This window comes from Moschus berezovskii, chromosome 14 (assembly GCF_049115385.1).
Source record: "Moschus berezovskii isolate FMDL1 chromosome 14, NW_MosBer_1.0, whole genome shotgun sequence".
Taxonomy (NCBI): Eukaryota; Metazoa; Chordata; class Mammalia; order Artiodactyla; family Moschidae; genus Moschus; species Moschus berezovskii.
Genome location: NC_142473.1, coordinates 48,550,491 through 48,575,838, shown reverse-complemented (window position 1 = coordinate 48,575,838; position 25,348 = coordinate 48,550,491). Strand labels below are relative to the sequence as shown.

General features: G+C 40.1%; 1 protein-coding gene across 2 annotated transcripts in view; it reads right to left on the bottom strand.

Moving 5' to 3' along the window:
• Window positions 1-25,348, bottom strand: part of STK33 (serine/threonine kinase 33) — a 185,404-nt gene that overhangs the window by 56,715 nt on the left and 103,341 nt on the right. For both annotated transcript variants that reach the window (XM_055423426.2, XM_055423427.2), the window contains exons 5-7: window positions 22,849-22,953; window positions 3,738-3,876; window positions 179-267 (exon numbers count right to left, since the gene is read on the bottom strand). In XM_055423426.2, the coding sequence (XP_055279401.2) occupies window positions 179-267; window positions 3,738-3,876; window positions 22,849-22,953 (333 nt within the window). The remainder of the gene's footprint in view (window positions 1-178; window positions 268-3,737; window positions 3,877-22,848; window positions 22,954-25,348) is intronic.

Below are 25,348 nucleotides of genomic sequence, written 5' to 3'. Positions count from 1 at the left end.
TAAAATTATTCTTGTCAGTCACAACTTCTTTTGTGAAATTTTAATTTTTTTAGCACAGGCTGCTTATTTTTGGCTGTTAAAAAGCTTCTGAAATGTATCTAAAAAAGAGGATGTACATTGCCACTTTGATATTAAACTATTTATAGGCAAACGTTTACCACCATTTCTAATATCTTACCTTTATGTTTAAGTTCATTTCGTTGTTAGCATCAATAAAGCTGCTTTTAACCATTATGTTCTCCAGTTTCAGATCTCTATGTACTATATCTACCAAGAAAATAAACAACAAATCAAATGAAATGGATAATGAAAAAGTAATTAGAGCGGACACAAATAGAACTTGACCAGTTAACATCTACTGTTGAAAAAGGAGATCAGTCCCGGATGTTCATTGGAGGGACTGATGTTGAAGCTGAAACTCCAATACTTTGGCCACCTGATGTGGAGAGCTGACTCATTTGAAAAGACCCTGATGCTGGGAAAGATTGAGGGCAGGAGGAGAAGGGGATGACAGAGGATGAGATGGCTAGATGGCATCACCGACACAATGCACATGGGTTTGGGTGGACTCCAGGAGTTGGTGATGGACAGGGAGGCCTGGCATACTGTGGTACATGGGGTCGCAAAGAGTCAGACACGGCTGAGCAACTGAACTGAACTGTTGAAAAAAATCTGAGGAGGGCCAGGTATAATTCTGCCCTGTTTCATTCTCTTATATCCATATCCCTTTTCTCCACTTTTCTAACCTTAAGGAGCCACTTTCTTTGACTCCCTGACCTCTCCCCAACCCCCTGCTGCTCCAATTGGCCACTCTTCATCATGAATGGCCTGGTGAGTGTGAAAGAGGATCATGTCCAAGGTTAGATATTTCCTGTAGGAGGAAGCTTTCCCATGTCCTTCGCTCTTCAAAGAGAGGATTACCTCTTTATTTCTATTCATATGTTATTGTCAGCATAAACATTTAACATACTGCAACTTGGCTACATGTATACAAACTATACTTATTTCAATATATTTTCTGCACCATCAGTCCCACTTTTCTACTCTTTATACATTAAAGTTAAAAACAAAAACCCATGAGACACAAAATCTCCAGCTGAACATGTCAGGGCTCAGGCAGGACTTCTATGTACATGCAAATACTCTCCTGTACCAAATATTTCCTTTGCAAATAACTGATCCACTCCATATCCATTGTAATCATTTCCCTAAACTTAAAAAGCTATCGGCATAATTTCCAGGGAAATAAGGCTGGATGAGCCCTGGACTGTCTACTACTCCTAGCTGTTTACAGTTCTCTTCCACACCCAACCTGTGTTTGGAATTTCTATTGTTCTCCTTATCTCTTCTTACATCAGTTCAGTTCAGTTCAGTTCAGTCGCTCAGTCGTGTCCGACTCTCCGCGACCCCATGAATCACAGCACGCCAGGCCTCCCTGTCCATCACCAACTCCCGGAGTTCACTCAAACTCATGTCCACAGAGTCGGTGATGCCATCCAGCCATCTCATTCTCCGTCGTCCCCTTCTCCTCCCGCCCCCAACCTTTCCCAGCATCAGAGTCTTTTCCAGTGAGTCAACTCGTCGCATGAGGTGGCCAAAGTATTGCAGTTTCAGCTTTAGCATCAGTCCCTCCAATGAACATCCAGGATTGATCTCCTTTAGAATGGACTGGTTGGATCTCCTTGCAGTATAAGGGACTCTCAAGAGTCTTCTCCAACACCACAGCTCAAAAGCATCGATTCTTCAGCGATCAGCTTTCTTCAACTCTCACATCCATACATGACCACGGGAAAAACCATAGCCTTGACTAGACAGACCTTGGTTGGCAAAGTAATGTCTCTGCTTTTTAATATACTATCAAGGTTGGTCATAACTTTCCTTCCAAGGAGCAAGCGTCTTTTAATTTCATGGCTGCAATCATAAACACCACAAAATTTTCACTAATATATCTTCATAATGTGGTTTGACACTTGGCAGGGCAAGTCTCTATGCTGCCTCCACTGTTCTTTTTCATTGTTTTCTTTACTATTCTCATCCCTCTCAAAATAATTTTATCAAGTTCCATGATAAATCCTGTTAAGATTTAGTTTGAAATATACTGACTTTATAGCTTAATGTGGGAGAACTGAAATTAGCAAAATATCAAGTCTTTGGTTTTCTGCTCTTGCAAAAATCCTCGCTCTCTGCCTGGAAAGCCCTCCCTTTTTCACCTGAGTATGTACTCCTCAACTCAAGTTTTGCTTCCTCTGTGAATTCTTGCTTGATTTTCCAATCAAATGAGGAACTTAGTACACCTATGCTCCATGCTCTCTATATTGCTCTCAGAAATCATATTGTTTTCTGTACTCCATTTGAAAACAAATCATCAATTTGTTTTCTGTACTCCATCTCTCACCAATTTCCCTGGGAGGCATTTGCCTTGTGCTTGAACCTCTGTAAACTCTAGGACCAACTTCAATGTTGTAGGTGCTTAGGGAACATCTGTTGAATGAGCCCCTAGGTTCCAGTACCAGCTCTGCACACCTAACAATGTCCCCTGACCTCTCTGGAACAAAGTTTTTTTCTCATCTCTTTTGAACTGTGGTATTGGAGAAGACTCTTGAGAGTCCCTTAGACTATAAAGAGGTCTAACCAGTCAATTCTAAAGGAAATCAGTCTTGGGTGTTCATTGGAAGGACTGATGCTGAAGCTGAAACTCCAATACTTTGGCCACCTCATGTGATGAACTGACTCATTGGAAAAGACCCTGAAGCTGGGAAAGATTGAAGGCTGGAGGAGAAGGGGATGACAGAGGATGAGATGGTTGGATGGCATCACCAATGCAATGGACGTGAGTTTGAGTAAACTCCGGGAGTTGGTGATGGACAGGGAAGCCCAGTGTGCTGCAGTCCATGGGGTCACAAAGAGTCGGACACGACTGAGCAATTGAACTGAACCAAACTGATAAAATGAGAAGCTTCTAAAGTCACATGTAAGCCAAACTAACACTGAAGGAAAAAAAAAAAAGCAGCAGCATGAGGAAAAACAGTAGCAATAATACCAAAGAATAGTAAAGCAATTAGAAGAATTAGAATAATATTTAAATGTGGATATTAAAGTAGTGAAATGACTCCCATATGGTACTGTACTGGTGGATCATACATTTGTCAAAACCCATAGAATGTACAATACCAAGAGCGAATACTAATGTAAACTATGGACTTTGGGTGATAATGATGTGTCACTGCAAGTTCATCAACTGTAACAAGTATAACCACTCTGATAAGGGATTCTAATAATGGGGAAGGACGTGCATGCATGGACAGAGGTATTTGGGAATCTCTGTAACTTCTCAATTCTGCTGTGAACCTAAAACTGCTCTAATAATTAAGTCGAAAAAAATTTTAATGCCTAGTATATGCAGATTTTTAACATTATTATTAATATATGAGTTTTTAGAAATTTCACTTCTATTGATTTTCTATTTTGGATTTAATAATATTAGCTTCTTTTCAAGTTGTTGAATAGAAATGTTCATAATTTCATTCTTATCCCTGGACAATGTAATTGCATACCTGTCTTGTTTCTAATTAAAATATATCAATAAATTTACAAAGGAAAAAATTTAATTTTTAAAATCAAATTTTCTGTATCAGTAGGCATTACTTCTGTGACTATGAATCCTGAATACAATCACCTTTAAGCAAAAGTGCTATCTGCCTGCATGGAGTCAATGAGCTGGGTGATCCTCTTCTTACCCTTATTGTGAAGATAGGCTATAGCTGAGGCGAGACTTCGAATGATCCACCTTGTCTCATTCTCTGAGAAATGACCTTTCCTATCCAGAATTCCTTTGAGTTCTCCATCCTCACAAAGCTCCATCACAAGATACATTTTCTGACATAAAGAGAGAGAGTACAAATTATTTAGTTGGGTATGTTTAAATGTTATATATAGTATACAGAGAGTAGAAATATCATTATAATCTTAATCAGTCTATTCATTTAAACATGGTTGCTATCTGTCATGTACAAGATACTCTGTAGGATACTAGAGGGGAAAAAAGTAGAAGTATTAGTCACTCAGTCATGTCCGACTCTTTCCAACCCCATGGACTGTAGCCCGTCAGGCTACTCTGTCCATGAAATTCTCCAGACAAGAATACTGAAGTGGGTAGCCAATCCTATCTCCAGGGGATCTTCTTGACCTGGGTCTCCTACGTTGTAGAAGCCACCAGGGAAGCTCTACTAGAGGAAAAAGCAAGCATAAAACATACTCTTTACCTCCAAGGAGCTCAGAGTATGGTTATAATCACAATGTCATGTGATAAGTGCTAACAGAAGAGGACTGTCCAAAATGTGATGAGGTTACAGAGGAGAGGGTGAGCCTAAAGAATACTCACTGTGAAGAGGCACCATTTCAGGCAGGTCTGGATGACTGAACAGGGATTTATAGGTAGAAAATATGGGTAAGAACAGGCATAGCACACAGCATTTGGAGACTCCAAAGCTGGAAATAACACTGGCAGTTAAAGAATAACACATATCTCAGTGTTAATAGCATTGGGAATTTGGTAAGTCAGAGAAGACTGGAGTGGTGAGGGGTGAGGCCAGAAAGAACAGATTGGTGCCAGGCTGTAAAGAGTCCTGGATGTCACACAAAGGAGCTTGGATTTTTTCCCCCGTATGCAATAAGGAGCCACTGAAGATTTTTTTTTTTTATTTTTGCCCACTCTGTGACCTCAAACCAGAGATCGAACCAGTACTCTCCACAGTGGGAGCTCAGTGTCTTAACCACTGGACCGCCAGGGAAGTCCCACCGTGGAAGATTTTGAAGCTTATGTCTGGAGTGGAGGAAGTGTATGTGCTATCATCAATTCTGCATTTCTAAATGAACACTCCACTCCAACAGCAATGCAGAGCAGAACTCAACAAACTTCTTTTCTGTGAAAGCCAGATACAGATAGTAAATATTTTTGGCTTCACAGGCCATACAACCTCTTCTGTAACCACTCAGCTCTGCTGTCACAGCATAAAAGCACTCATAAACAATAAAACAAAACTTTATTTATGGACTTTGAAACTTAGTTTCATATAATTTTCACATGTCATGAAATATTACTATTTTAAATTTTCTTTCCAACCATTTAAAAATGTAAAAAACCTAACTTACAGGCCATAAAAAAAAACAGGCTGCACTCCAGACTGGCTCACATGCTGTGTATACCGACCTCTGTTCATAAAAGGGTAGATGTGAGGAGCAGCATGAACAAAAGAAGAAAATGATGTGAAAATACACAGAGGGAGAAATAGTGGAACTTAGTGATTAATGGGGTATAAATGGTAAAAGCTGCAAATGAAATGCCTCTTCCATATTTGCTGTATCTGTGGATGTTTCTTATAATCACTTTATTCCAATAGTCAGGTCATCTATTGAGTCAGAAAGATTCCCAGTCAACTAAAATGCATGCCTTTTTCACACCTATTGCTATTCAGACACAGACCAGCCTCCATGTCTCCATTTTGTCCTGTGCCACTACATTTTCATTGTTGTTTGTAAGATTCTGGGACCTGATCCTATTCTATTACCACTCCTGATGCAACTTCTCTGTTCAGTCAGCAAGCAGGAAAGCAAGAGGAAAAGGCTAACAACCAACTGTGTGGATTACAATAAACTGTGGAAAATTCTGAAAGAAATGGGAATACCAGACCACCTGACTGGCCTCTTGAGAAACCTGCATGCAGGTCAGGAAGCAACAGTTAGAACTGGACATGGAACAACAAACTGGTTCCAAATAGGAAAAGGAGTACGTCAAGGCTGTATACTGTCACCCTGCTTATTTAACTTATATGCAGAGTACATCATGAGGAACGCTGGGCTGGAAGAAGCACAACCTGGAATCAAGATTGCTGGGAGAAATATCAATAACCTCAGATATGCAGATGACACCACCCTTATGGCAGAAAGTGAAGAGGAACTCAAAAGCCTCTTGATGAAAGTGAAAGAGGAGAGTGAAAGGGTTGGCTTGAAGCTCAACATTCAGAAAACAAAGATCATGGCATCTGGTCTCATCACTTCATGGGAAATAGATGGGGAAACAGTTGAAACTGTCAGACTTTATTTTTTGGGGCTCCAAAATCACTGCAGATGCTGATTGCAGCCATGAAATTAAAAGACGCTTACTCCTTGGAAGGAAAGTTATGACCAACCTGGATAGCATATTAAAAAGCAGGGACATTACTTTGCCAACAAAGGTCTGTCTAGTCAAGGCTATGGTTTTTCCAGTGGTCATGTATGGATGTGAGAGTTGGACTGTGAAGAAAGCTGAGCGCCGAGGAACTGATGCTTTTGAACTGTGGTGCTGGAGAAGACTCTTGAGAGTCCCCTGGACTGCAAGGAGATCCAACCAGTCCATTCTAAGGGATATCAGTCCTGGGTGTTCATTGGAAGGACTGACGCTGAAGCTGAAACTCCAATACTTTGGCCACCTCATGCGAAGAGTTGACTCACTGGAAAAGACTCTGATGCTGGGAAGGATTGGGGGCAGGAGGAGAAGGGGATGACAGAGGATGAGATGGCATCACAGACTCGATGGACATAAGTTTGAGTGAACTCCGGGAGTTGGTGATGAACAGGGAGGCCTGGCGTGCTGTGATTCATGGGGTCGCAAAGAGTCGGACATTACTAAGCAAACTGAACTGAACTTAAACCTCAGGATGCTTTAGAATTTCAAAAGTAACTACAGAATTCTATAAAGTCTAATGCAAAACACTCTCCGACATAAATCACAGCAGGATCCTCCAAGACCCACCTCCCAGAATCTTGGAAATAAAAGCAAAAATAAACAAATGGGACCTAATGGAAATCAAAAGCTTCTGCACAGCAAAGGAAACTATAAGTAAGGTGAAAAGACAGCCTTCAGAATGGGAGAAAATAATAGCAAATGAAGCAACTGATAAAGGATTAATCTCCAAAATATACAAGCACCTCCTGCAGCTCAATTCCAGAAAAATAAACGACCCAATCAAAAAATGGGCCAAAGAACTAAACAGACATTTCTCCAAAGAAGACATAAAGATGGCTAACAAACACATGAAAAAATGCTCAACATCCCTCATAATCAGAGAAATGCACATCAAAACCACAATGAGATACCATTTCACACCAGTCAGAATGGCTGCTATCCAAAAGTCTACATGCAATAAATGCTGGAGAGGGTGTGGAGAGAAGGGAACCCTCTTACACTGTTGGTGGGAATGCAAACTAGTACAGTCACTATGGAGAACAGTGTGGAGATTCCTCAAAAAACTGGAAATAGAACTGCCATATGATCCAGCAATCGCACTCCTGGGCATATACACCGAGGAAACCAGAATTGAAAGAGACACATGTACTCCAATGTTCATTGCAGCACTGTTTATAATAGCCAGGACATGGAAGCAACCTAAATCTCCATCTGCAGACGAATGGATAAGAAAGCTTTGGTATATATACACAATGGAGTATTACTCAGCCATTAAAAAGAATGCATTTGAATCAGTTCTAATGAGGTGGATGAAACTGGAGCCTATTATACAGAGTGAAGTAAGCCAGAAAGAAAAACACCAATACAGTATACTAACGCATATATATGGAATTTAGAAAGATGCAAATGATAACCCTGTATACGAGACAGCAAAAGAGACACAGATGTATAGAACAGTCTTTGGGACTCTGTGGGAGAGGGTGAGGGTGGGATGATTTGGAAGAATGGCACTGAAACATGTATGTTGTCATATGTGAAATGAATTGCCAGTTCAGGTTCGATGCATGTTACAGGATGCTCGGGGCTGGTGTGCGGGGATGACCCAGAGGGAGGATAAAGGGAGGAGGGAGGTGGGAAGGGGGTTCGCGAGGGGGAACTCATGTACACCCAGGGCGGATTCATATCAATGTATGGCAAAACCAACCAATATAATATTGTAAAATAATTAGCCTCCAATAAAAAATAAATTAAAAAAAAAAGTCTAATGCAAAAATAAGCTTTTGAACTAGGCCATAGTTTTTCCACTGACAGCATGGCAGAGATCATGAAATGAAATGGTAAGCGAATTATTTGGAAGGCAAAGTTATATTAGCAGTGCTTACAATACAAATTGATCAATTTAAAACATGTAAGCTGATAAAAGTTATTATCAATAAAGGTTTTTCAGAAGTCTTTCTGTAATTATTAAAAAATAATTGTGTAGGCCTGGAGAATATGTGGACTCACAAGAAACCCTACATAGTCAACGGACGATCAGTATTACTACCTTAGCCTAACCAGTCAGTTAACAATTTCCTTTAATCTTTAAGATGGCTTCAGTTGGAAGTCTAGGCATTTGTGTGAGTTGGGAAGATTGGGAGACAGATCTGACCTTTGTGAATCAAAGGCAAACAATAGGTAAAAAATACAATCACAGATGATGGTTTCCTTTGCCTTCAAATTATTCTAGATTTGGACTCCCACTTATGTTCCAAAATGAAGGAGCAGACCAGACTTGTCCTCCCTTCTGAAACAACCTAAAAAATGGATAAAATACATGAAATAACAATTTTCAGACATTAGTCATCAGGCAGCACAAGGCAGTGATCCCTGACAGAGGGGAAACCTATGAGACAAACCCCATGATTATCCTAGCTTACTGTCTAGAGAGAGTTTCCAAGTTACAGAGAAGGAAAAGAAAACCTAAGCAGAGTTCAATAGTCTACATTAACTGAGGAGATGGTGCTGAGAGTCCAGGAAGGCCAAGACAACTAAACTCCACAGGCGAGATTGCCAAAGAGGGGAAGGCTGTACACAGAGAAAGCGCTAAAGATTTGCAGGCGGCTGTCAATCCCGCCCTCAACTCTTCAGGAAAGTACTAACTAGTACATATGTATCAAGAATCTACCCAGAGGAAAACAAGATGGTGGAGTAGTAGGTGAACGTGGAGTACATCTCTCTCCACAGATACATCAGGTATACGCCTTCAGACACAGAAGTGCATGCAGAACACCAGCTGAGATTGTACAGGAGTACCTGACCAGCAGAAAAGAATATATAGACCCACATAAAACTCGGTAGAACGAAGGAACCAAGGGGAAAAACAGGAGGGTTAATAGGACTGGGCCTGCCCTCCCGGGTTGGGGAACTGAAGCAGGGGTCCGATCCCCACATCGGGGCAACTGTCTGAGTCAGAGGAGAAACATTTAAGGCTGAGAGTGAAACATCTGACCTGGGGGAGCCTAAATGGAATGAGGATCAGACAGTTCTTGCTGCAACCATACATGCCCTGGACAGGGATGCAGACCCCCTGGAAGGCATACCGGCTGGGAGATGGAGTTTAGGAATTGTGGAGCAATCCCTGGGCGAGGGCTGCTGTTGACTGCAGAGAGACAGATCGGGGGATGTGAGGGAGTAGACTATGCTGGGAAATGCCTGCAGAGGGAAAGCTGGGCAGCCATGGAAGCAAGGCGATACTGCTGAGTCATGTGTAGGGGGTGGAGCCATCACCATAGTCTCTCTCCCCCTACACACCAGCATTGGCAGCTGAACAACAGAGGGGCTGGCCCAGCAAACACCTGAGGCACTGAACTACAGAGTAGGACCCCACCCAGGATGCCCCTTTAAGAGCCTGACGTGCTGATCTACAGAGTAGGACCCCAACCACTAGGGCCCCTCTATGTGCCTGATGCGTGAACAACAGAGAAAGACCCCAGGCAAGGAAGCCCTCTAAGTGCCGGAACTGGTGGAGCTAGGGAGAAAGATTGGCCAAAGAAGCCTTCTGATTGCCAGCCACAAGAGGCACAAAAAAAGATTCTGATAGGGCCGTAACTCCTACAACGGAGGCATTCCGTGTCCCTGCACACTTGGCCCCTCCAGGGTCCCCCCCAAGCCAAGCACTTGTGTCACCTTCACACTCAGCTCTCACTGGGGCAGAGCTGCCACAGGCAAAAAAATGTCTCATGCCTATGAGTGCAGGCTTCTCTGTCAGTAAAGGTGGTTCTCCAGGCAAGAATACTGGAGCTATTGGCCAATACTGTTTGCCATAACCTTCTAGAGCACTATATTTCCTGTTGCCTTAGCCGCCAACTCCCCTGAGTGGTGGTGCTGCCAGAATCCCTGTGATTCTGCAGGGAGCTGTACCATCTCCACACCTGGCCCTCACAGGGGCAAACCCAAGTCCTTCAAGGCAGCCTCAGGAGCAAACCCCAGTGGATGGCCCATATACAGAGGTGGAAATAAAACCACAATCGAAACCCAGGGGCAGTGCGACTAAGAAAGAAGACCCAAAACCTTCCCACTAGCTGTGTAAGCTACAGATTAAATCCACACGATCAACTAGACAGCCTGTCTCTATGGAATATATAAAAGGTCATTGAGAGCTCCCACAAAAGAAAACACACTAGTTCTGATAGCTGTGGACATTGGAGGGAAGAACACAGAGGAGTAGAACCCAATTAGAATCTGAGCTGTGCCCACAGCAGGTCCGGAGATCAGCACAGTGTTAGAGGGCATCCTAGGGAGATGAGGTGGACTGTGACTCCCAGCGAGGGAAAGGAATCTGACAGCAGTGACTCAAGAAAAACATTTATTATTCTTATGTTTTGACTTGTTCTATAGAGTCTTTTGGATTTTTTTTTTCTTTTTTTTACCCCTCCTCTGCTGTGGTTGTCGATTTTATTGGCACTATGAAATCTAATTAAGCTTTTGAGCTTTTCCTTTTCATTCTTTCTCTGTCACATTTTTTCTTGTTGTTATAAACCTCTGCCTCTACATTGAGCTTTTGCAGTTCTGGGAAATTTTCTTTTTTTTCTTTTCTTTTCTCTTTTTGTAATTTTAATTTTTTGAACCTATTATTATTTTTTATACATTTATTCCTTTGTTTGCTTTTCCTACTGTTATTTTCCCATTCAGTGAATCTTTAATATATATAAATCTTCTATATCTACCTCTATTTAACTTTGCATATCTATTCTTTCCTTTCTTTCATTTCCTCTCCTCTCAACCTCTTTTTTTAGTTTTATTTTCATTTCTTTTTTTTTTAATTTATTTAATTGGAGGCTAATACTTTATTCTCCAGTTGGCACCTCACTTTAGTTTTGTTTTCCATTTTGTGCTTGAGTTAGTTTTGTTCTGGCAGACATAATTTTTGGTTCCCTTTGTTCGCCAGGTCAATCTATTATACTTTATTTTTGTTGGACTGTTTTGATTTTGCTTATGGGTGTATATGTATTTGTATATATTCAGTCACACTTTTTATTGTTGTTATAAGCCTCTGCATCTCTGTTGGGATTTTGCAGTTCTGTGGGGTTTTCCTTTTTTCTTCTTCTGTTTTTTTTTCTTTTCGCTTTTTTCTAATTTTAACTTTTAATTATTTTAAACCCATTATATTTTTTCTACATTTATTCCCTTGTTTACCTTTCCTACTGTTCTTTTCCCCTTGCAGTTAATCTTTAATGTATATAAATCTTCTTCATCTACCTCTATTTAACTTTGCATATCTATTCTTTCTTTCTTTTCCTCTCAATATATTTGTTAGTTTTGTTTTCATTGTTTTATTCCCCACTTGGTACCTTGCTTTAGTTTTGTTTTTGAGTTTGTGCTTTAGTTAGTTTTGTTCTTAACTGGTAAATATAATTTTTGGTTTCCTTTGTTCACCAGGTCAATCTATTGTATTTTATTTTTGTTGGACTGTTTTGACCTTGTTCATGGGTATATATGTATATGTGTATATTTCATTATTTTAATTATTATTTGCCTGATTTTGTAACTGCCATTTGTCTGAGGTTCACCTTTGGTTTCTCATTCTGGGGTATTTGTTTTAATCTCACTTAATGCCATAACAAACTACTTGTGAAAACTTCACTCCTGACCAGAGGTCAAGACTCGAGCCTTTGTAGTGGGAGCACTGACTCCAAGACCCTTTCAGTTCAGTTCAGTTCAGTCACTCAGTCGTGTCCGACTCTTTGCGACCCCATGAATCACAGCACGCCAGGCCTCCCTGTCCATCACCAACTCCCGGAGTTCACTCAAACTCATGTCCATCAAGTCGGTGATGCCATCCAGCCATCTCATTCTCTGTCATCCACATCTCCTCCCACCCCCAATCCCTCCTAGCATCAGACTCTTTTCCAGTGAGTCAACTCATCGCATGAGGTGGCCAAAGTATTGCAGTTTCAGCTTTAGCATCAGTCCTTCCAATGAACACCCAGGATTGATCTCCTTTAGAATGGACTGGTTGGATCTCCTTGCAGTCCAAAGAACTCTCAAGAGTCTTCTCCAGCACCACAATTCAAAAGCATCAATTCTTCGGCGATCAGCTTTCTTCACAGTCCAACTCTCACATCCATACATGACCACGGGAAAAACCATAGCCTTGACTAGACGGACCTTTGTTGGCAAAGTAATGTCTCTGCTTTTTAATATGCTATCTAGGTTGGTCATAACTTTTCTTCCAAGGAGTAAGCGTCTTTTAATTTCATGGCTGCAATCAGCATCTGCAGTGATTTTGGAGCCCAAAAAAATAAAGTCTGACAGTTTCCACTGTTTCCCCATCTATTTCCCATGAAGTGATGGGACCGGATGCCATGATCTTCGTTTTCTGAATGTTGAGCTTCAAGCCAAACTTTTCACTGTCCTCTTTCACTTTCATCAAGAGGCTTTTGAGTTCCTCTTCACTTTCTGCCATAAGGGTGGTGTCATCTGCATATCTGAGGTTATTGCTATTTCTCCCGGCAATCTTGATTTCAGCTGGTGCTTCTTCCAGCCCAGCGTTCCTCATGACGTACTCTGCATAGAAGTTAAATAAGCAGGGTGACAATATACAACCTTGACGTACCCCTTTTCCTATTTGGAACCAGTCTGTTGCTCCAAGACCCTAGACTACCAGAGAACTAACTCTACTAAAGTGGTCGCTCAGTCGTGTCTGACTCTTTGCAACCCAATGGACAGTAGCCTACCAGGCTCTGCCGTCCATGGGATTTTCCAGGCAAGAACAGTGGAGTGGGCTGCCATTTCCTTCTCCAGGTGATCTTCCCAACCCAGGGATCGAACCCAGGTCTCCTGCATTACAGACAGATGCTTTATCGTCTGAGCCAACTAACTGTACTGCTGCTACTGCTGCTAAGTCGCTTCAGTCGTGTCCAACTCTGTGAGACCCCATAGACAGCAGCCCACCAGGCTCTGCCGTCCCTGGGATTCTCCAGGCAAGAACAGTGGAGTGGGTTGCCATTGCCTTCTCCAACTAACGATGGGGTATCAAATAGTGAGAACTCACACAAAGGAAACCACTGGAATACAAGACCCGGCATCACCCAACCACCAGTAGCACCCTGTGCAGGACACCTCATCTAAACAACAAACAAAACAAAAATACAAACCCAATTATCAGCAGACAGGACTACCACCTCACTCAGCCTTGCCCATTAGAGGAAAAACAAACAAACAAAAACTTAGCACAAATCTCATTCTATAGGAAGCTTACACAAACCACTGGACCACCCTTAGGAGGGCAGAAACCAAAAGGAAGAAAGAATTCAACACTGAAGCCTGGGAAAAGGCTCAAACACAATAAGTTTAAAAAATAATAATAATGAAAAGGCAGAGAAACACTAAGGACTTCCCTGTAGCTCAAACAGTAAAGAATCTGCCTGCAATGCAGGAGAACAGGGTTCAATTCCTGGGTCAGGAAGATCTCTGGAGAAGGGAATGGCATTCCATTCCAGTATTCTTGCCTGGAGAATTCCATGGACAGAGAAGCCTCATGGGCTACAGTTCATGGGGTTGCAAAGAGTCAGACGTGATGGAGCGACTAACACATACACACAGAGAAATACTACCCAAATGAAGGAACAAACTAGAAACACAGAAGTCCAAATAAATGAAGAGGAAAGAGGCAAACTACCTAAAAAAGAATTCAGAATAATGATAGTAAATATGATCAAAAACATTGAAAATAAAATGGAGAAAATGCAAGAATCTATTAACAAAGACCTTGGAGAAGGAAATGGCAACCCACTCCAGTGTTCTTGCCTGGAGAATCCCAGGGACGGGGGACCCTGGTGGGCTTCTGTCTATGGGGTCACACAGAGTCGGACACGACTGAAGTGACGCAGCAGCATCAGCAGCAGCAGAAGAATTAAAGAATAAACATGAAGAGACAAACAACCAATTACTGAAATTAACAATACTCTAGAAGGAATCAATAGCAGAATATCTGAAGCAGAAGAACAAATCAGTGAGCTGGAAGATAAAATGGTGGAAATAACTTCTGAGGAGCAGAATAAAGTAAAAAGAATGAAAAGAACTGAGGATAGACCCAGAGACCTCTGGGACAATATCAAATACAGCAATATTCAAATTATAGGGGTCCCAGAAGAAGAAGAGAAAAATAAAAGGTATGAGAAAAATTTTGAAGAGATTATAGTTGAAATTTCCCCAACATGGAAAAGGAAGTAGTCAATCAAGTCCAAGAGCCACACAGAGTCCCATACAGGATAAATCCAAGGAGAAACATGCCAAGACACATACTAATCAAACTAACAAAGACTAAACACAAGAAAGAATATTAAAAGCAGCAAGGGAAAAGCAACAAGTAACATACAAGGGAAACCCCATATGCTTAACAGCTGATCTTTTCAGCAGAAACTCTGCAGGCCAGAAGGGAATGGCAGGATATATTTAAAGTACTGAAAGGGAAAAATCTACATCCAAGATTACTGTAACCAGCAAGGATCTCATTCAAAATTGACAGAGAAATAAAAAGCTTTTCAGACAAGCAAAAGTTAAGAGAATTCAGTACCACCAAATCAGCTTTACCACAAACATTCAGTTCAGTTCAGTTCAGTCAATCAGTCGTGTCCAACTCTTTGCGACCCCATGAATCGCAGCATGACAGGCCTCCCTGTCCATCACCAATTCCCGGAGTTCACCCAAACTCTTATGCATCAAGTCGGTGATGCCATCCAGCGATCTCATCCTCTGTCGTCCCCTTCTCCTCCTGCCCCCAATCCCTCCCAGCATCAGAGTCTTTTCCAATGAGTTAACTCTTGTCATGAGGTGGCCAAAGTATTGGAGTTTCAGTGGACTTAAACAGTCAAGAAATACAAAAGAAGAAAAACGATCTACAAAATCAACCCCAAACAATTAAGAAAATGGCAACAGGAACATATATATCAATAATTACTTTAAACATAAATGGATTAAATGCTCCAACCAAAAGACACAGACTGGCTGAATGGATACAAAAACAAGAACCATATATATGCTGTCTACAAGAAACCCACTTTAGACCTCAAGACACATAAGGACTGAAAATGTGAGGATGGAAAAATATATTTCATGCAAATGGGAAGCAAAAGAAAGCTGGAGTAGCAATCCTCATATCAGACAAAATAGACCTTAAAATAAAGATTACAAGAGATAAGGAAGGACTCTACATAATGATCAAGGGATCAATCCAAGAGGAAGACATAACAATTGTAAATATCTATGCACCCAACATAGGAGCACCTCAATACATAAGACTAACATTAACAGACATAAAAGGAGAAATTGACAGTAACACAATAATAGTAGGAGACTTTAACACTCCACTTACACCAATGGACAGATCATCAAAACAGAAAATTAATAAGGAAACACAAGACTTTTTAAAAATTTTATTTATTTTAACTGGAGGCTAATTACATTACAATATTGTAGTGGTTTTTGCCATACATTGACATGAATCAGCCATGGGTTTACATGTGTTCACCATCCTGAAACCCCCTCCCACCTCCCTCCCCATCCCATCCCTCTAGCTCATCCCAGTGCACCAGCCCTGAGCACCCTGTCTCATGTATCAAACCTGGACTGGCGATCTGTTTCACATATGATAATATACATGTTTCAGTGCTATTCTCTCAGATCATCCCACCCTCGCCTTCTCCCACAAAGTCCAAAAAACTGTTCTATACATCTGGGTCTCTTTTGCTGTCTTGCATATAGGGTTATTGATACCATCTTTCTAAATTCCATATATATGTGTTAGTATACTGTATTGGTGTTTTTCTTTCTGGCTTACTTCACTCTTACTTCCAGTTTCATCCACCTCATTAGAACTAATTCAAATGTGTTCTTTTTAATGGCTGAGTAATACTCCATTGTGTATATGTACTACAGCTTTCTTATCCATTTGTCTGCTGATGGACATCTAGGTTGCTTCCATGTCCTGCAATGAACATGTCTCTTTCAATTCTGGTTTCCTCAGTGTATATGCCCAGCAGTGGGATTGCTGGGTCATATGGCAGTTCTATTTCCAGTTTTTTAAGGAATCTCCACACTGTTCTCCACAGTGGCTATACTAGTTGGCATTCCCACCAACAGTGTGAGGGTTCCCTTTTCTCCACACCCTCTCCAGAATTTATTGCTTGTAGACTTTTGGATAGCAGCCATTCTGACTGGCATGAGATGGTACCTCATTGTGGTTTTGATTTGCATTTTTCTGATAATGAGTGATGTTGAGCATCTTTTCATGTGTTTGTTAGCCATCTTTATGTCTTCTTTGGAGAAATGTCTGTTTAGTTCTTTGGCTCATTTTTTGATTGGGTCATTTATTTTTCTGGAATTGAGCTGCAGGAGTTGCTTGAATATTTTTGAGATTAATTTTTTGTCAGTTGCTTCGTTTGCTATTATTTTCTCCCATTCTGAAGGCTGTCTTTTCACTTTGCTTATAGTTTCCTTCGTTGTGCAAGAGCTTTTAAGTTTAATTAGATCCCATTTGTTTATTTTTGCTTTTATTTCCATTACTCTGGGAGGTGGATCATAGAGGATCCTGATGTGATTTATGTCAGACAGTGTTTTGCCTATGTTTTCCTCTAGGAGTTTTATAGTTTCTGGTCTTACATTTAGATCTTTAATCCATTTTGTGTTTATTTTTGTTTATGGTGTTAGAAAGTGTTCTAGTTTCATTTTTTTCCAAGTGGTTGACCAGTTTTCCCAGGAAACACAGGTTTTAAATGATATTTTAGATGAGCTGGATCTCACTGATATCTTCAGGACATTCCATCCAAATGCAGAAGAATACACCCTCTTCTCAAGTGCACATGGAACATTCTCCAGGATAGACTGCATCATGGGTTACAAATGAAGTTTCAGTAAATTTAAGAAAATTGAAATCATATCAAGCATCTTATCCAACTACAACACTACGAGACTAGATATCAATTACAAGAAAAAAACTGTAAGAAACACAAACACATGGAGATTAAACAACACATTTCTAAATAACCAACAGATTACTGAAGAAATCAAAAGGGAAATCAAAAAATTTCTAGAAACAAATGACAATGAAAACACAACAACTCAAAATCTACGGGATGCAGCAAAAGCAATCCTAAGAGGGAAATTTATAGCAATACAATCCTACCTCAAGAAACAAGAAAAACATCAAATAGACAACCTAACTTTACACCTAAAACAAGTGGGGAAGAAAAAACTCCAAAATTAGTAGAAAGAAAGAAATCATAAAGATCTGAGCAGAAATAAATGAAAAAGAAATGAAAGAAACAATAGTAAAGATTAATGAAACTAAAAGCTGGTTCTTTGTGAAGATAAACAAAATTGACAAACCTTTAGCCAGAATCATCAAGAAAAAAAGAGAGAAGAATCAAATCAACAAAATTAGAAATGAAAAAGAAGAGGTTACAACAGACAATGCAGAAATACAAAGGATTATATAAGAGACTATTATGAACAACTATATGTCAGTAAAATGGATAACCTGGAAGAAATGGACAGATTCTTAGAAAAGTTCAATCCTCTAAGACTGAACCAGGAAGAAATAGAAATTATGAACAACCTAATTACAAGCACTGAAATCAAAGCTGTGATCAAAATGTCCCCAAAAAACAAAAGCCCAGGACTAGATGGCTTCACAAGAGAATTCTATCAAACATTTAGAGAAGAGCTAATGCTTATACTTCTAAAACTCTTTCAAAAAGTTGCAGAGGAAGAAACATTTCCAAACTCTTTCTACGAGGCCACTACTATACCCTGATACCAAAATCAGACAAAGACAACACAAAAATAGAAAACCACTGGACAATATCACTGATGAACATAGATGCAAAAATCCTCAAAAAATTTTAGCAAACAGAATTCAGCAACACATCAAAAAGCTCATACACCATGATCAAGTTGGGTTTATTCCAGGGATGCAAGGATTCTTCAATATATGCAAATCAATCAATGTGATACACCAGATTAACAAATTGAAAGATAAAAACCATAGGATAATCTCAATAGATAAAGAAAAAGCCTTGGACAAAATTCAGCACCCATTTATGTTTAAAACTTTTCAAAAAATGGGTACAGAAGGAACCTACCTCAACATAGTAAAGGCCATATATGATAAGCCTACAGCAAACATTATTCTCAGTGGTGAAAAACTGAAAGCATTCCCTCTAAGATCAGGAAAAAGACAAGGGTGTCCACTTTTGCCACTATTATTCAACATAGTTCTGGAAGTCCTAGCTACAGCAATCAGAGAAGAAAAAGAAATAAAAGGAATCCAGATCAGAAAAGAAGTAAAGCTCTCACTGTTTGCAGATGACATGATACTGTACATGGAAAACCCTAAAGATAGTATTAGAAAATTACTGGAGCTAATCAGTGAATTTAGCAAAGTTTCAGGATACAAAATCAATACATAGAAATCACTTGCATTTCTATAAACTAGCAGTGAAAAATCAGAAAGAGAAATTAAGGAATCAATCTCATGTACCATTGCAACAAAAAGAATTAAATATCTAGGAATAAACTTACCTAAGGAGACAAAAGAACTTCACACAGAAGATTATAAGACACTGATGAAAGAAATCAAAGATGACATAAACAGATGGAGAGATATTCCATGTTCCTGGGTAGGAAGAATCAACATTGTGAAAAAGACTATACTACCAAATGCAACCTACAGATTCAATGTGACCCCTATCAAATTACTAATGGCATTTTTCACAGAACTAGAATGAAAAGATTCACAATTCATATGGAAACACAAAAGACCCCAAATAGTAAAAGCAGTCTTGAGAAAGAATGTAATTGGAGGAATCAACCTTCCTGACGTCAGCTACAATCATCAAGACAGTATGGTACTAGCATAAAAACAGAAATATAGACCAATGGAACAAGATAGAAAGCCCAGAAATAAACCCATGCACCTATGGGTACCTTATTTTTGACAAAAGAGGCAAGAATATACAATGGGGCAAAGACAGCCTCTTCAATAAATGGTCCTGGGAAAACTGGACAGCTACATGTAAAAGAATGAAATTAGAACACTTCCTAACACCATACACAAAGATAAACTCAAAATGGATTAAAGACCTAAATGTAAGACCAGAAACTATAAAACTCTTAGAGGAAAGCATAGGCAGAACACTCGATGACATAAATCAAAGCAAGATCCTCTATGACTGACCTCCTAGAGTAACAGAAATAAAAACAAAAGTAGATAAGTGGACCTGATTAAACATAAAAGCTTTTGCACAGCAAAGTAAACTATAAGCAGGGTAAAAAGACAAGCCTCAGAATGGGAGAAAATAATAGCAAATGAAACAACTGACAAAGGATTAATTTCCAAAATATACAAGCAGAACATACACCTCAATGCCAGAAAAACAAACAACAAGCAAAAAGTGGGAAAAAGACCTAAACAGACATTTCTCCAAAGAAGACATACAGATGGATAACAAACACATGAAAGATGCTCAATATCATTCATTATTAGCGAAATGCAAATCAAAACTACAATGAGATATCACCTTACACTGGTCAGAAAGGTCAGAATGGCCATCATCAAAAAGTCTACAAACAACAAATGCTGGAGAGGGTGTGGAGAAAAGGGAATGCTCTTGTACTGTTGGTGGGAATGTAAATTGATACAGCCACTATGGAAAACGGTATGGAGATTCCTTAAAAAACTAGAAATAAAACCACCATATGACACAGCAATCCCACTTCTAGGCATATACCCTGAGGAAACCAAAATTGAAAAAGACATATGTAACCCCTTGTTCTTTGCAGCACTATTTACAATAGCTAGAACATGGAAGCAACCTAGATGTTCATTGACAGATGAATGGATAAAGAAGTTATGGTACATATACACATGGAATATTACTCAGCCATAAAAAGGAACACATTTGAGTCAGTTTTGATGAGGTGGATGAACCTAGAGCCTATTATACAGAGTGAAGTGAGTCAGAAAGAGAAAGGTAAATATCGCATTCTATCATATATATATATGGAATCTAGAAAAGTGGCACTGAAGAATTTATTTGCAGGGCAGCAATGGAGAAACAGCCAATAGACTTATGGACATGGGGAGGGGGGAGGAGAGGTATGAGATGCATGGAAAGAGTACCATGGAAACTTACATCACCATATGCAAAATAGATAGCCAACGTGAATTTGCTGTATGGCTCAGGAAACTCAAACAGAGGCTCTGTATCAACCTAGAGGGGTGGGATGGGGATATGGGAGGGAGGTTCAAAAGGGAAGGGATATATGTATACCTATGGCTGATTCATGTTGAGGTTTGACAAAAAACAACAAAATTCTGTAAAGCAATTGTCCTTCAATAAAAAGTAAATTAAAAAAAAAAAAAAGGATCTACCCAAAGCTAGGGAAAGTACCATGCAAAAAGATCAGAGGGAACAATGACTGAAGTCTTCACAAGGCCAGGAAGAGTTCCTATTTCCTCTAGCCAGAGTGGAAAATCTCATAATTCATGGGACACTGGGCAGAGTACTCAGAAGGGTCTTACCTCATTACTTAGAGAAAAATTAGCCCAGACCAACCAAAGGCTCTGTGGTACCACTAAACAGTTTAAATTAAGCTTCAAAAGTATCAAACTATTTCTAAGTAACTCAACTATGTCTTGAATAAAGCTCAAGAATAGCTGTAAAAATATAAAAGATTAGCCAGCATCCAATCAAAAATCAACAGGCATAAAAAGAAGCAGGAAAACATAACTCATAATGAAGTGGGGGAACTCAATCACTTAAAATGGACCTAAAAATGGCACACATGATATGATTAATAGAAAAGGGCAGTAAAAGTTATTATATTATTTAAGAAGAAGGAGGAAATAGTGATCATGTTATGTAGAAACATGGAAGATACAAAAATGACCCAAATCAAATTTCCACTAGAAAGTATAAACAGAATATATGATGTTACAGAAAAAAAGGTTACAGAATCTGAAGATATCACAACAGAAACTCTGCTAAATTCAATAAGGAGAGAACTAAAATTGAAAAAAAATGAATAGAGAATCAGTAAGCTTTGGAAAATATCAAGCAATCTCACGTGTACTTGAAAGTCCTTCAAGGCAGAAAAAATAATGGCCAAAATGTCCCTAAATTTTATGAAAACCATAAACTCACAGATCCAAGAAGCTCCATGAACCCCAAGCCAAGACACATGAACACAGCTACACTAAGGCACAACACAATCAAACTGGTTAAAACCAGTGATAAAGGGCAAAACTATTCTAAGAAGATCTGAGGATAAAATAAGTCACAACTAAAAAACCAGAGAAGGCTTTTGGCATCATTGCCATTTATGGCCTCCTGTAAAGGTAACTGTCATCTCCAATCAAGCACTCCTAGTGAATCAAGCATAATGCACAACCCAAATTGACTACTGTTGCCTTAGAAACTGGCAAAGGAAACAAAGAACAATAGGTAACATTCAAAGAGACATATGCTTTATACTCATTTTCCCACTTAATCCCTCTACAACTAAATGTGTTTAATACTATTAACCCTGAATATTCATTAGAAGGACTGATGCTGAAGCTGAAGCTCCATTACTTTGGCCACCTGATATGAAGAGCCAACTCACTGAAAAAGGCCCTGATCCTGGGAAAGACTGAAGGCAGGAGGAGAAGGGGGCAACACAGGATGAGACGGTTGGATGGCACCACTGACTCAATGGACATGAGTTTGAGCAAACTCTAGGAAATAGTGAAGGAGAGGCAAGCCTGGCATGCTGCAGTCCATGGGGTTTCAAAGAGGTAGGCATGACTTAACAACTGAAAAACAACTATCATTAAACCTATCTTACAGATGAGGAAACTTAAGTAGAGAGGTTGAGTAATTTGTCCATGGTCTCACAACTAGTAAGTGGTAGATCCAGGATTAAATTGTACAGGCAATCTGACCTAACACACCTAACTGCTATATCATACCACCTCCTAGCAGAAAAACACCCAAGCTCATGGGCAATAAACAACTTTTGCAGAATGGCAAACAACCATATCAACTCTGCTATGAAGCTAACCTTGCAGAATGACAGTATTCCAAGGGACTCTAATGCAGAGCCAAGGATCAAAGCAAAAAGGAAAGCCACTTCTAAGGAAGCTCTGATTACTCTGGGTTATATCTGAAGTTATTTCATTTTTTTCACAACATGCCACCAGAAATATCACTGATGATGTGAATCTAATCATCAGACACATAACTATACAATCAACAATAAAACGTCCTCCAGAATGCTTTTCATCAATCTCCACTGACAGAGTGGTGTGACAGAGTCATGCCAAAGACATGAGCCACTGTGTCCCAAAGAGACTACTTCTCAAGGGGATGATATTAATTTTGTAAAAATAACAACTTTCAGAATGCAGCACCTGATAAAGCTTTGCCTTTAACTATAGTCTGCCAGGCTCCTCTGTTCATGGAATTTTCTAGGCAAGAATATTGCAACAGGTTGCCATTTGATTCTCCAGGAGATCTTCCCAACCCAGGGACTGAACCCAGGTCTCCCACATTCCAGAAAGATTCTTTACCCTCTGAGTCACCAAGGAAACCCAGCTTTACCTTAGGTGTCTCAAATACTTGTTCAAGATGTATGATGTGTTCATGTTTCACACTTTTTAGGATGTCCACTTCCCGTTCAAGTAACTTCACAGCAGAGCTTCCAGCCTTAGACGATGAGGAAATACAGATTTCATGTAAGAATTTCGTTACTGCATACCTCAATATAAAAGAGTTATTTTATATTTTTTCCTATTTTTTTCAGAAAGTTCCTTTTCCAAAAGATAATATGCAACCTATCTGCATGATAAGATTAACGTATACCCTTTCTTTCCTTTGCCCAATTTCAAGAGATAATTCTGCCTCAAATCATATATGTTTCTTGGACAGTTTCTATAAATTAGCTAACAACATGGTCTCTGTCATATCACAAAATTATTTAAGTTCTTAATATGCTTTTTGGTATTTGCTTCAAAATTATGTGGATCCTTTGATGTTTCCGTTCAGTAGCATAATAAAAACAAAATCTACTTTCTAGGGATGTCAATTAGAAAATGGATATAAGGCATCTCATTAAATGTCAGTTATTGGTAAAATAAAATGTTTTTGTTTTATCTTGCTTTGTTTCCATTACATTTATATACATATCAAAAGGAAACAATAGGCAGTTGAGATTCTACACTTAGCCCTGCATTATATCATTTCCTAGCCCCAGGACCAGGAAAAAGGGGCAGAGACCCCCACAAGAGACTGATCCAGACTTGTCTGGCAGTGTCCAGGAGTCTCCGACAGAGGCATGGGTTGGTGGTGGCCGCTGCAGGGTTGGGGGCACTGAGTGTAGCAGTACGTGCATGGGACCTTTTGAAGGAGGTTGTCATTATCTTCATTACCTCCCTCACGGTTTCAGTTCAGTTCAGTCGCTCAGTCGTGTCCGACTCTCCGCGACCCCATGAATCACAGCACGCCAGGCCTCCCTGTCCATCACCAACTCCCAGAGTTCACTCAAACTCATGTCCACAGAGTCGGTGATGCCATCCAGCCATCTCATTCTCCGTCGTCCCCTTCTCCTCCTGCCCCCAATCCCTCCCAGCATCAGAGTCTTTTCCAGTGAATCAACTCGTCGCATGAGGTGGCCAAAGTATTGCAGTTTCAGCTTCAGCATCAGTCCTTCCAATGAACACCCAGGAATGATCTCCTTTAGAAGGGACTGGTTGGATCTCCTTGCAGTATAAGGGACTCTCAAGAGTCTTCTCCAGCACCACAGTTCAAAAGCATCAATTCTTCGGCGATCAGCTTTCTTCACAGTCCAACTCTCACATCCATATGTGACCACTGGAAAAACCATAGCCTTGACTAGACGGACCTTTATTGGCAGAGGAACCAGAGATCAAATTGCCAACATCCGCTGGATCATGAATAAAGGAAGAGAGTTCCAGAAAAACATCTATTTCTGTTTTATTGACTATGCCAAAGCCTTTGACTATGTGGATCACAATAAACTGTGGAAAATTCTGAAAGAGATGGGAATACAAGACCACCTGACTGGCCTCTTGAGAAACTTATATGCAGGTCAGGAAGCAACAGTTAGAACTGGACATAGAACAACAGACTGGTTCCCAATAGGAAAAGGAGTACGTCAAGGCTGTATATTGTCACCCTGTTTATTTAACTTATATGCAGAGTACATAATGAGAAACACTGGGCTGGAGGAAGCACAAGCTGGAGTCAAGATTGCCGGGAGAAATGTCAATAACCTCAGATATGCAGATGACACCACCCTTATGGCAGAAAGTTGAAGAAGAACTAAAGAGCCTCTTGATGAAAGTGAAAGAGAAGAGTGAAAAAGTTGGCTTAAAGCTCAACATTCAGAAAACTAAGATCATGGCATCTGGTCCCATCACTTCATGGGAAATAGATGGGGAAACAGTGGAAAAGTGTCAGACTTTATTTTTTTGGGCTCCAAAATCACTGCAGATGCTAACTGCAGCCATGAAATTAAAAGACACTTACTCCTTGGAAGGAAAGTTATGACCAACCTGGATAGCATATTAAAAAACAGAGACATTACTTTGCCAATCAAGGTCCGTCTAGTTAAGGCTATGCTTTTTCCCGTGGTCATGTATGGATGTGAGAGTTGGACTGTGAAGAAAGCTGACCGCTGAAGAATTGATGCTTTTGAACTGTGGTGCTGGAGAAGACTCTTGAGAGTCCCTTGGACTGCAAGGAGATCCAACCAGTCCATTCTAAAGGAGATCAGTCCTGGGTGTTCACTGGAAGGAGTGATGCTAAAGCTGAAACTCCAATATTTTGGCCACCTTATGCGAAGAGATGACTCACTGGAAAAGACTCTGATGCTGGGAGGGATTGGGGGCAGGAGGAGAAAGGGACAATGGAGAATGAGATGGCTGGATGGCATCACCAACTCGATGGACATAAGTTTGAGTGAACTCCGGGAGTTGGTGATGGACAGGGAGGCCTGGCATGCTGTGATTCATGGGGTCGCAAAGAGTTGAACAGACTGAGCGACTGAACCAACTAACTAGCTAACTAAGTAACTAACTAA